Genomic DNA, 12,958 nt, shown 5'->3' with positions numbered 1-12,958 from the left:
AGTCAGTTTGGTGGTGCATGCCTCTAATCCCAGTGGCTCCAGAGACTGAGGCAGGAGGATTTCAGAGTTCAAAGAAAGCAAGGCTTTAATGCCCCAAACACCTGAACATGTTAGTAAAAAGAGTTCAAAGCCTGCCTCAGCAACTCAGCAAGGCCATAAGCAACTTACAATAAATAAATAAAATACAAAAAGGTCTGGGGATGTGGCTCAAGGGGTAAGCTCCCCTGATATAAAAAAAAAAAAAAGTTTCATACCAGGAGAGGAGGCACATGCCTATAATGCCAGTAGCTTGGGAGGCTGAGGGCAGAAGGCTGAGGCAGAGGGACCCCAAGCTCAAAGCCAGCCTCAGCAAATTAGGTAAGCCCTAAGCAACTCAGTGAGACCCTGTCTCAAAATTTAAAAAAAATAATTAATTAATTTCTTTAAAAAAGACTGGAGATTTTAGGTTAAATACCTCCAAAAAAGCCATTATAAAAGGCAATATTTGCATAAGTATTTATCAATATGGTTTTATTGGTAGCAAACTAAAAATCAGAATTTTAAAATTTTTTTAAAGAGAGAGAGAGAATTTTTTTTCAATATTTATTTATTTATTTTAGTTTTCAGCGGACACAACATCTTTGTTTATATGTGGTGCTGAGGATCAAACCCAGGCCGCACGCATGCCAGGCGAGCACTCTACCGCTTGAGCCACATCCCCAGCCCAAATTTTAAAACTTTTAACGATTTTTCTCCTAAGCTAGAGTTAACTAATACAAGCTGGGTCTATCAATATCTCATTCCTTCTACTTTCAGCCTTGCATTCCACTAATTTTGCCAGCACATATACAAAGATGTAATTCTTCAAACCCAGTATTTCTCTGTACTACTCCCTTAACAACTGCTTGATAAGCAAATATAACCCTAATGCCTGTTTCTTTAGCAATAGGAAACAAAAATTTAAGAAAGAAAGCCTTTAGGAAAATCTGGGTATAGTCTCCATATAATTTTATATCTACACATGCATATTTACTATAATAAGTGTATTTTCAAGTCTACAAAAGTTCTTTAAGTTAAAGATAGAAAAGCAGACCTTAAAGTTAGAAAATATAGTATACCTATGAAAGATTACACAACTGTGTGAAATAAAATGCTGCCACATACAGCTATTCTTATCTATGATGAAAATGGTACTATTGGTCATATAATTATATCTTTAAACATTTTCTTTCACAGGCCATATTGGAAACCTAATGTACAGAGATACTCCAAGAGTCATACTACATTAACATCCTGCTTATACAGAGACTGACTGGAGTTGTACTTTGACATATTTTGTATTTTTTTAATTAAGGGCATTTCTTGTATTAAAGGAAATGTGCTAGTAGCATTATCCTCCTGTTTGAAGAACAATATAAATATTCCAACCAATAGAAAAACTCTATCCTTCCCTAAAATTTCTACTATCATCCTGCCTTAAACTGATCAATAACATCTTACTGAACACTAGGACAACTAAAGTAAGTCCAGATACACAAGGGACATTGTATGACATCTACTAATAATTCAAGAGGCCAAGCACACTCAGTCATTTGCTTAACCACTGTTGAAAGCAAGTACGGGAGCTTTGGATGGCTGTGGAGTTAGCTCTTAATTTTATTGACATGCCTGTTATCTAACCACCAAATCTAGCTTGTAATTTTTTGGAGTTAGAAAGCACCATCTTAGAAATCCCTCCGCTCCTGAGCAGCACTTGGGCAGACAGTTCTTATCCCACCACATTCAATGGATCCAGCCAGCATTCACAGCAACATTTCAAAACCTGACACATAGTAAGTGCTTAGTAAATGCATCTGCATTTATTGGAATTAAATACTGGGGTGCCATGGGGGCATTCTGTAGTCAGAACTTTGACCCTTGAACCTACACAGGTCACCACACTCCTAGGTCATAGAAATGGCAAAGACATTTTGTAATGGTTAAGCCTCTCCTGTTGCTCTTCATTTATGAAGTAAATCAGATCTTCCTTTGCTCTCCTGAAATACACTGATAATTTGGAAGGAAAGTGCCTTTAAGGCTTGAAGTATCTGAATAATGAACAAATCTCCACATCTAATTGAATTCAGCCTGAGTGTAGGATCAGACTCAAAGCAAACTTGGTAAAGCATTTCCAGTAGAATTCAGGAAGGCCAGAAGTTCTGGCAGCAGAACTGTGGTCATTATGCACATGCCAGCTCCTCCTCACTCCACCCCAGGTCAAGACCCTTTCAGCAGTGTGGAGCCTGCCTAACATATCACTCTGGCTGTATTGCTGCATGGTATCCCAGCACCCATGTGAGCATTTCAGCAACTTTACACAAGCTCCACTGATAGGGATGATTAAATTCAATCCAAGGAAACACAGGAGGAGAGTACATTAATTATGAGATGACACTTCCATCTGCTTTACCTCAGGGAGGGCAACAAATGAGCCATTTACTATTTTTGGCTAAATCATACCTGCACTTGATATAAGATAGAAAGAACAAAAGTTACACACAAAATAAGTAGCACTAATCATAAAGTACTAGTTGATATGTTCCTGATGTGAATGGCAATTTCAAATTGTTGACTATATTTCTGAGATGTGGTTATGTGGTTGTGTAATTGTGTGGTGATAGTTTGTGTGCGGATGCCCATGCGGGTTCAGAAGGAGTAAATGAAGGAAGAACTTGGGGAAGGGCATTCAGCTACCTTACCTGATTCCTTGACATAATCCCTCCACTTTCTCCAAACAAAGAAATTCATTCAGATTAAGTAGTTCTTTTAAAAATACAAATAAATGGGCTAGGATTGTGGCTCAGTGGCAGAGCACTTGCCTTGCAAGTATGAGGCACTGGGTTCCATCCTCAGCACCACATGAAAGTAAATAAATAAAATAAAGGTACTGTGTCCGTCTACAACTGAAAAAAAATACAAATAAACTCTGAAGAAGGTTTGAGAGTCATTTACTCCTTTGGATACACTACTTTGCTTTTATAAAAAGGCTTGCTTCACTTTGATTTAAGGAATGCTCAATTTTCTTTGGGGAATTAGGTAACCTTGCAACAGAGTATTTCCATGATGAGAAAATCTTGGTGGGATAAAATAATGAGGATTTGAGGAAAACAACAGCATGTACCAGACATGTAGGGAGATGGTAGCATTGGTTAAGGAAAGCCATGGAGAAAGAAGATAGGAGGGTTCCGGTGACCCATTTCACTTTCTAAAAGATTTTGTCTCGTTTGATAACAATTTCACACACTGAAATTATTTTATCTATCCTGATATGGCTATAATAAGTTTCCAATACCTGCTCTAAATTAATCTTTCTAGGAATTGCTATGTGCCCATCTATATTTTGATAGACAGCTTTGAGGTCATTTTTTTTCTTGAGAAATATAAAGTGGGTTCTCAGTTCCTAATGTAACATATTACTTTCCAAGAGAATGCAGTGAAAAAGGTCCATATGTGTGTTACGAAGCCATTATAACACATAGCTGTGCTTCACAAATGTCAAGCTTAAAAACAGAAGCAGACTTAGTCAGTCGAGCTGGCCAATTACATTGTGATCTGAAAACACCAGTGATTTATTAGTTGCTATTAGCTAAGCAACTCGTCTTTATTTGATCTGTGTATTTACAAGTTATAAGTATTATGAAAGCTTGTATTGTTCTACTACAGAAACTTTTTTTCAACCCTGCTTGTTTTTTATATGAAAATACAATACAATAATTTGAATTGTGATTACTTTTTTAAAAAAGAGATCCTGCAACTGGAATTAAATTTCACACTGTATTTCAACCTTGAAATCAACATAAATCTGAAACTAATACAAAAAGTGCAAAAATTTCCATATTCATGTTAATGTTGAGCAACAGAAAAGAATAACTTTTGTTTATCTCTAAAAACATCTTTCTTCATCTAAACAAATGACTAGAATAAGATTAAGAAAACCCTGTTTGGGTTTCTTAGATACACACACATATTCCAATTTCCTTCTGCACAATGACTTTTATGCAAATATCTACCACACAATCTCCTGACCTCTTTTACCATCACACCAGGACAATGACAGTTCAATAATTGAAATGGTACATATCTGGTACATTTGATTTTGAATTGCAAAGTTGGACTCAGGCCTATTGAAATGAAAATACCTGTGACTCATTGTTAACTCCAAACTGATCCAGTTATTATTTCCTACTAGTAAAAACAGCAAAAAGTTAAGTGAAGCTAATTATTCCATTTTTGTGTTGCAATTTCCATTGCACATTCTTCTCCCAGTGTACCTCCTTGTATTCTCCTCCGTGATCCTCCCCGCACACCTTGACTTTAATTCTTAACCCGGATTCTTTCATCTATAACAAGGGTAATGAGAAAACCCCAAAAGTGTTCCTTGGGGGTATGTTAGACTAAAAGTTACCTAGAACTAAATCCCATGTGTGTTATTTGCTCACCATGGAGACAAGAGATTTGCTCACTGCTCTCAGCCAATATGAAATCCAAATATGAAAACAGCGTTATGGAATTCAGACTGATTCCTCTGCTTCACTACTAGCAGATGCAGAAGGAAAAAAAATGCCCATATAATTAAGCTTTTGCCTTTGAACCAGCAAAGCTGTGAACACCTAACTTTAAAATACACATAATAGCAGGAGAGGAGCTGACTTGCAGGTGCACGGTGCTGAGGGTGCTGAGGGTGCTGAGGGTGCTGAGGGTGGTGGTGAGACCAATCAGCTGGCCAGGAAAGTCCCGGCCAGCCAAGAATAAACTGAATTGTAAATCTGAAATATTGCCAAAATCTTCCTTGTTCTTGCTGAGTTTGAATGTGTAATGCGGTTTTCATTATATCTTTCCACTGGATTCTTTAGAAAAAGTTTGGGATCATGAAAGAGTAAGACCAAATCACAATGCATTTAAAAAAAATAAATATTAGAAGTAAAAGGGTTTCTTTAATACATTCCTCAGTTTATTCTTTAGTCCTTTATTCATCCAATATTTACTGAGGACCTATTTTGTAAATATCAATTGGCCAAAATTCATAAAGCATGCTAAAGCATGAAATTAAGACTATAATCACATATAACATATAGGTTAAAAACTGTTGTACATATTCGACATATATGCATGTGTATAGGTACAAATAGGCATTCAGATAGAGATTTTTACCTTTCCTGCCCAATTGTAACTATCTAGGCATTTAATATTTGTTAACCTCACTTTAAATATACTTTCACATGTTAAAAGTGAAGATAAAAGGAAATTTGTTTCATTTTTTGTTTCATTTTCCTTGACCAATTTTGCTTCATCATTCAAATTTCTGGAGGAAAAAAAATCAAAATCCAATAGTACTTAGCACTTCAGATAATTTTACTTGAAGAAAATGAGTAACATGTCTTAACATAACAAAATTGTTTTCTAAAAAAAAAATTCTAAGAAAAATAACAGCAAAAAATATGAATAAAGCTTTGTTTGTTTTTGCAGACATTGTTAGCAATAGACATAAAGGTATTCTTTTTTGTTTTTCTTTTCTTTCTTTTTTTTTTTTTTTTTGAGTCCATATGGAAATATCATCAGCACATTTTGCTTCTGGGTTCTTTGCCAAAATACCATAACCCACAAGCCATCTACCTTAAACATAAAAGGAAAGGTGTTGTTCTGGTCAAATAAAGAAATAATTTTTCCTAGTATACGTCTAATGTTAAAGCTGCCTAAATCCTGCCAAATACATTAAAACAAGATCTGTAAAACAGATTTTCATTAAATTGATCAGTTTAAAGTTAAGCAGCTAGGCAGATGATGCTTTCAAGCTAACCCTTAACCTTTAAATTTTAACCTCCTTAAACTAGAATAAAGACACACACACACACACACACACACACACGCACACACACACACACACACACACACACACACACACACACTTCTTTGAGGTAATACTGCTTCAGTTTGACAACCCAATGGGAAAAGTGGTTTATTCAAATCGAAATGACACATCTCTACATTCAGTGTTATGAATCGATATGTTGTCAATAACAAGAAAAGCTGTTTTCTGGCCACTCTGTATTTGTCTTACAACTGCTACTTGTCACTTTCCTCCAATGTCTGAATAATTCACAGTGCAAAATGATGTAAATTTAACTCTTAATGAGAATTAATTTTATGTAGGAGATTATTGTCTAGTCATTAACTCTGAAACTATTTTATGTCTAATTTTAATATTTTAGCCACATGATAAACCAATATTTTTTTCCAGGCCCAGGCCAATTTGTTAGGTTCTCATTTAAAAGCAATTAATGTTACTTATGAACCAATTTTATTTTGCCGACACAAGCCGAGACCAAGCTTGCTAATATCCTCATTACTGTGTTTGAAAATCCTCTACGTCTGTCTCACAGAGTTTCTGAAATTAGTTTGGAAATGGGCTCATCCTCGACACCCTGCTACTCTGAAGTATTTTTCTAGTTGTTTCTAGAAATGAGGAATGCTTCTTGAAGGACAAGAAAAACTATAGTGGGCTTGTCTAATACCAGCTTTCAAAAGCTCAAGTATTTCTCATCTTCAAGGTAAGTTTGTTCAAAGTAATTTTGCATTTGTTTGGGGACCACATTTAAATGCTACACTAAGCAGAGACCCTTGGCTATTTAAGAGATAAGCAACTAAAAAAGCATACAATTTTATATGATTTATAAAATTTTAAAAATAAGAGTACATCATTGGTTGTGGGACATAAAACACTCTTGGCTTTAAAGTTCTCTTTATAATCTAGCTTTTATCTTGATTTGTTACAAATTCCAAGATGCCATCCTACCTGCCCTGCAAAGGAACCTCAAGAGTAACTCTGTACCCAGCAAATTACCCTTGGAAGAGTGAGGTGTTCAACTCATGCCTATGGAAGAAATACATAAACTTAACACACCACACACACACACACACCATACACACAAATAATTATCAAACCAATTGATTAAATAACCTTTCCTAAAAAAATAAATAATAATGCTGTTCCTTTCCTTAGGTTCCCATGTGAGAGTAATAAAATAGAAAAATTTGTACATTTATATCTTCTATTCACAACATGTTAATTTAAAGTGTTAGAGGAGCTGTGTGAATATAAACACAGTTCATGAATATTCTATATAGCTCCCAGGGTCTAAATCTATTATTTATACAAACTTAATGTTTGTTTTTTTTCTCCTAGGTATTCTAAAAGTTTTAATAGGTCAGGTATCAACAGAAAAAAAGTAGACAAATGAACAGTTGTCAACTGTTGCTATAAAACCTATGAATTATAATACAATTAATTGTTTATATTTTCAATAGTGCAGGCAGAGAAATGTTCCATCTTACATTAGGACCTGCACTCCCCACAAACTGGGGAGCCCAAATCTAATGCTTTCATTATTGATCCACAGAGTGCCAATATCCCAGGAACAATGTTACAAATTCTCACACTGAGTCTTTACATTTTTATGCATCATACATCCATCTAGAGTTTGAACTTCAAGAAACAATCCAAATACATAGGACTAGACCAACCTAAATAAATAATTCCAGCACCTAATACAGAGAGCCATATGTGTTCTTTTTGCTGTGCATTTGTAATTTTAAATAGAGTTAAAAAGCAATAGGTATTATAATCGTTGACTGACTCCTGATAGTATAGTTATCACTGATTTCTAGTTTAAATCAATAGATAACACTTGCAAAATGGATTTTGTAATCATATTTAGAGCTTGTTACAATGACTAATGGTTTGCAATATTTTCTGAATTTTAATATCGTCTAGACACAAAGAAGTTTTTCATAAGTTATCAAGTTATTCATCATAGAAATGAATCTGTTGCATTTGTACAAGAACCAAGACAATCAAGGCAATCCAATGAAAAACTACAGAAAATAAATTAATCAGTGATTAGGGTTTAGGAGACATTGAGACAAGTTTTGTGATAAATGACATTCATCACTTGCACTTATACATGACATCTGCATAGTTTTTCCCAGTAAACAAAAAAGTACACTTGCTGTCTTAGGAGCATATTTATCTATATCACACTCTTTTGTTGGGGAAAGTGTTACTAGTTGGGAAAAATGTTGTGCAAAACACAACACAGTTGACTTTGAAGACTTTGGACTGATGCTATAGGAATGTTTACCCAATGTTACTTAGATCTCATGCACACACAAAAAAATCATGTTCTGATCATCCCTGTTTGTCACCAAACAAAAGATGATGCATTCACAGAGTAAAACACATTTTGTTTTTTCTGCTTCGTGTAACCTTTAATAATCAGCCAAGAGAGACGCCATGATTTTGTTTCTTAAAAACAATAGGTAAAAGAGATTTTAAGAGAATTATTTTATATATACAATACCCAGGAAAGTTTTTTTATTACAGGGAAGCCAGTGAAGCAATCAATGCCGCTGAGGTAGAGGTAAGTGGGACACATAGCAAATCTTTTGAAAAATTCTCCACTGCCATATAGTTGAATATGCTTTTAATAATGTTAAGTTATAAATTGTATGTTTTGCCTGTCTTTTTTTCTTATTCTAACTTGCAGATCTGTGCTCCAAGCACTGAAACAGTTAATCCCCTTGTCTACTCTGTGCCAACGGAAATGGATGTCACTGCTTACCTTGTAGAGCTTCAGGGCCGCCTCATGCCTGTGATTGGTGGTATGCAAGCGTAATTTATCCACACTGTTGGTATAGTAGTCACAGGTGTTACATTTTAGGTGAACGGGGTTGCCATTGGCAATGCACTTCAACCTCCACTCATTGCTTTTGCCCCCTTCTTTTATGTGGGCCACCAGTTGATATTTCTGCATATGTTTATCAGTCTTGCAGTGGAGCTGGAAGTTGGCTTTGAGCTGAGTGTTGTAGTTACAGAGCTTGCACTGGTAGATATCTCCAATTACAGCCCTCCATTCCTCTTCAGGGAGAGAGCGCTCACTGCTCACATGCACACTTAGGGACTCCAAGCTGTCAGAGGTGAATTTGTTGCAAAGAGCACACTGGAATAGCTTCAGCACTGGGTCACTGATATAAGGTGACAGCTCTCCTGCAGTATGGAGGGACAGGTCATCACCCATTAGCTGACCACTGGCAAGCCAGATTTCAGGCGGCAGCTCATTATTTACTACAGGAAAAAAAATTAAAAGGAAAAATAGAGACTAGAAAACACAGCACACACAAAGGAATCTGTAAAATAAAGTCTTGACAAGGAATGTGCTTTCTCTAGAGCTTAAACTATAAAAAGCTGTAATAGGATTGAATCAGGATCAATTACAATCATCCCTTTCAACTTCTAAATTCCCTCATCAGATAGCTTTAATTACTCCTACTGGGCATGATGTCATTCTGAAATTTGTATTTTCGAGGACAAGAAAGTTGATCAATACCATAACAAAACAGTCATGTGTTTGCAATTTAAAAACCTAGATAAACATACATAAACACTAATTGTTATTTCCCAATTTGTCTTAAAGCTTGATGAGATCTGGCTAATACTGTATGTGTGTCTTGTAATCTACTGCCAAATACCTGGATAAGGTAACAGTATTATTGTTAATTATGTTCAATCATGGCTATTAAAATATTTTTTTAAATATCAATTAAAAATAATGGTAGATTCTTTTGAAGCTAAAGTTTGATACTTTAGGGAATAATCACCAAAACTGAAACTACAAACCTTATTAAGTATGGCTAATGAGGGCAAGCAATTAATGCAAATTAGCATTTGTTAACCAATCTATTGAATGAAGACAAAGTTTGTTAACTTTTCTTATGCCATTTCCATCCCTTAACCCTTTCCCCTCTGCATTAATTTAGCTTTGATGTAGAACCACAAATAGTTTGCTTATGCAGCAGATTTAAGAGAAAGTCCTTTCTAGTAAAAGGTCCCCAATTTGCTGGCATTCACTACTTTATCTGGGGGCATCCCAGCAAGTCAAAATGTGATTCAAAACTAACAATAGTGCAGAAGAGCAGTTAAGTACTAACCGAGTCCTGGTGCCAAAGCTGCAGCCGTTGCTGGATCCAGCTGGAATGGATTGATCATGAGCTGAGGGTCAGCAGGGTTTTCCAGCTTCATTCCAGTCAGGCCTATGTTCTGGGCCAGGTAGTACTGATAAAGCTCTGCCTCCGCTGGGGCGAGGCCCAAGTGCAGGTTATGCTGGATCTGCTTCATGTTCTGCTGCAAAAGCATCATGCTATGCATGTGCTTTTCTCTGGTCATATGAATCCGGAGGTTCCTTGCAACATTGGTTTCATAATCACAAACCTCACACCGCCAGGTGGGTTTCTGTTTGGGTTTGGACAGAGAGGGTGTTCCACAGCCACTGAGGCTGGTGTTGGGGGCTGGGGCAGAGTGACCAAACACCTGCTCACCGGTGCCATTTTGGAGATTCTTAACATTGTTCAGGTGCTTGTCAGACTGCATATGAATACTGAGGTTGCCTTTGGTAGTGGTTGAGTAGTTACAAACCTCACAATGGAAGGGTTTATAGCCACATGTGTAACTCTCTCCCCTGGCAAGCCTGGGGTGAGGCTGTCCAGTCTTACAATAAACATAAGAGCCACCTGGCTCAGGGTGTTTCTCCTTCATATGGGCCTCCAAGGTCTGCTGATATTTGTAGTGCCAGTTACATTTGGGACATTTGAGAGTTTTGCATGAGTTCCTTGAGTGCATCATAGTCATATGACCACCAAGAGACCTCGAAGACCCCAAAACCGTGTCGCACTTGGGACGCTCAATGCCACTGCCTGGCGAGCCATCTCCTCCAGGCCCTGGCGTGCCAGGTGTACTCGGGGTGAAGCCATGCTGGTGAGGAGTCGCTGAACAGTCTTCGTCCCCCCGGGCTGTTTCACTTGGATGAGCTGCTGTGGCACTGTCTTTACTGGCACTTGCATCTGTAGAGTCCTTGCCACGAATGCCATAGTTATTAGCAACACTGCCACTGGCCCGAACGGCGGCAGTGGTCTGTTTTTTCTTCTCCGTGTCATCAGCAACAGTCGCCGTGGAGGACAAGGTACCCTTTTCAATAAATTTTAGCACACTGGATGATAAAGGAGAAATGCTTTGGTTTAAGAGAGGGAAATCTTTGTTACCAATACTATCGGTGAATTTGCCTAATACTTCCTCGTCATCAAGTTCATTGGAGTAGGCATCCTCTTCGTCCTCCTCTCCCGGTTCAGTGGGTTCACTTTTGACAGGGCAGTCCCCGTTTGGGTGTAAGACGGTGCTTTCTTTTGGCCTTTCACAGTTGTTCTCTTGGTCTTTGCTCTCTGACATCTTGCTAGACTCAGACGATGAGTGGCTGAGGGAGACAGAGGTAATTGGGGTGTTCACTACTAAACTAAACAGCCCCCCCAGATTCACTACAGCCTTTGGCATTTGGGTGATCCCCAGCGGCTGCTCTGCTGAGCTCGAGGGGCTTGCGCTTCCTTTCAAGAAGGCAAAGCCAGCCGGCAAAGAGTCACCATTTTCAACATGAAAAGCGCTCCATAAACCGCGGAAGGTTGGATCGGGTCCTATGAGGTTTGTCGTAGAAAAATGGGGATAAACAGAAGTGGATTTTTTTTGGTTCCAGAAATCTTATAAGAGGTTCTTTGTCTTTGCCAATCCCCTGTATTATGGCGGAGACGCATTTATTACTGAGGATCTTCTGCTCCTCTTCATTGAGGGTCATCTGATGATCATGCAGAGCATGGGTTACAAATGACCTGATATAACCGAAGGACAACTTGCACAAGAAACACATTAAAACAGGTTTCCTTTTCCCATCACTAACACAACTATCGAATTTGGACAAGTCCACATTGTTAGGGACATCTTTGGACACACAGGAGTTTTTGGCTGTGCCATCACTGGTTAGATAGTCTTTCTTTCTCTTGTGTCGGAGATCATAGACACGGAAACTGTGCAACACAGGACCAACTCCTGCTAATGCTGAGGTATTTGGGAAAGCCTGATCGGCTGTAAATGGTTTCCCGAGGGATGAAGCGATATGAAAAGTGTTGATGATCTGTGGGTAGAACGACATAGGTGCAGAAGCAGACTGATCACTCTTCTCTCCAGCAGATGCCAGGGAGTCCAGAAACATCACTGTAGAAAAGAGTTTGCTATGTGTCCCATGCTGTGCATTCTGTCCAGTTTCTTTGGAGTCCTCAATTATATATGCTGACCCATCAGGCTGGTAAACTATCTCCCCTGTTAAGTTTTTGATGTCACTGTCCTCTAACTCACTGATTTCACTCTCGTTGTCATCCTTCAGGACAGGAAGGCGGGCATTAGGGCAGTGGTGTTCCATGTATTTCTGTAAACTGGGAAAAGAAGTGGCACATTCATTGCAGGGTATCTCCTTTGCTGAGGTAACCTGAGTGGCAGCTGCATTCTCCACACTGAAACCCGGCAAGACTTCACTTTTGCGCTCATCTGTTTTCAGGTTGTCATCTGTGGAGCTGTTTTCCCTGTCAGGCTCCATCCCTGCAACTTTCTCTGGCATCTCATTATCAAGTGGTGTCGTTCCACATAGTTTTGATGTGCTCTGCCCATTTTCCTGCCTTGAGATAGGAGGGGAGTCACAGGTTTCCATGGCAATTGCTACATGGGGATCTCATTTCATCCAGCCTGTCAGGGACCTGGATAAAAAATAAGTTGAGAGAAGCCATTTTAATTAAATAATGACACAGATCACTAAAAGCCCATCACTAATTTACAGCTGCTGTAAACTTGACTATCCAAAAAGGAGAGGGAAAAAACTTAAAACCATCATACCTATCTATCACAGACAGGCTTTGTATAAATGTAGCAAAATAATGTAGATAGCTATCACAGACTTGCCTAGACATCCAAGGTGTCTATAAGCATTCACACTAAATCTGAAATTTATATCAGGAATACTGATCTTTTTTTTTATTTCTGTCTTCCAAAAAAAAGTATGTATTATATATAAAT

The 12,958-nt window shown here is 37.9% G+C and overlaps 1 protein-coding gene across 1 annotated transcript; it reads right to left on the bottom strand.

Annotated features, from left to right (window-relative positions):
- Positions 1 to 4,733: 4,733 nt before the first annotated feature.
- Positions 4,734 to 12,596, bottom strand: LOC143385992 (zinc finger homeobox protein 4-like). Its single transcript, XM_076841392.1, is given in 4 exon segments — positions 4,734 to 4,865; positions 8,637 to 9,139; positions 10,003 to 11,581; positions 11,583 to 12,596. Coding segments are annotated over 4 exon segments (3,228 nt in total).
- Positions 12,597 to 12,958: the final 362 nt, after the last annotated feature.

Source organism: Callospermophilus lateralis (assembly GCF_048772815.1).
Source record: "Callospermophilus lateralis isolate mCalLat2 chromosome 11 unlocalized genomic scaffold, mCalLat2.hap1 SUPER_11_unloc_3, whole genome shotgun sequence".
NCBI lineage: Eukaryota > Metazoa > Chordata > Mammalia > Rodentia > Sciuridae > Callospermophilus > Callospermophilus lateralis.
Note: the sequence above shows the minus strand (reverse complement) of the source record. Positions and strands in the feature narration are given on the sequence as shown.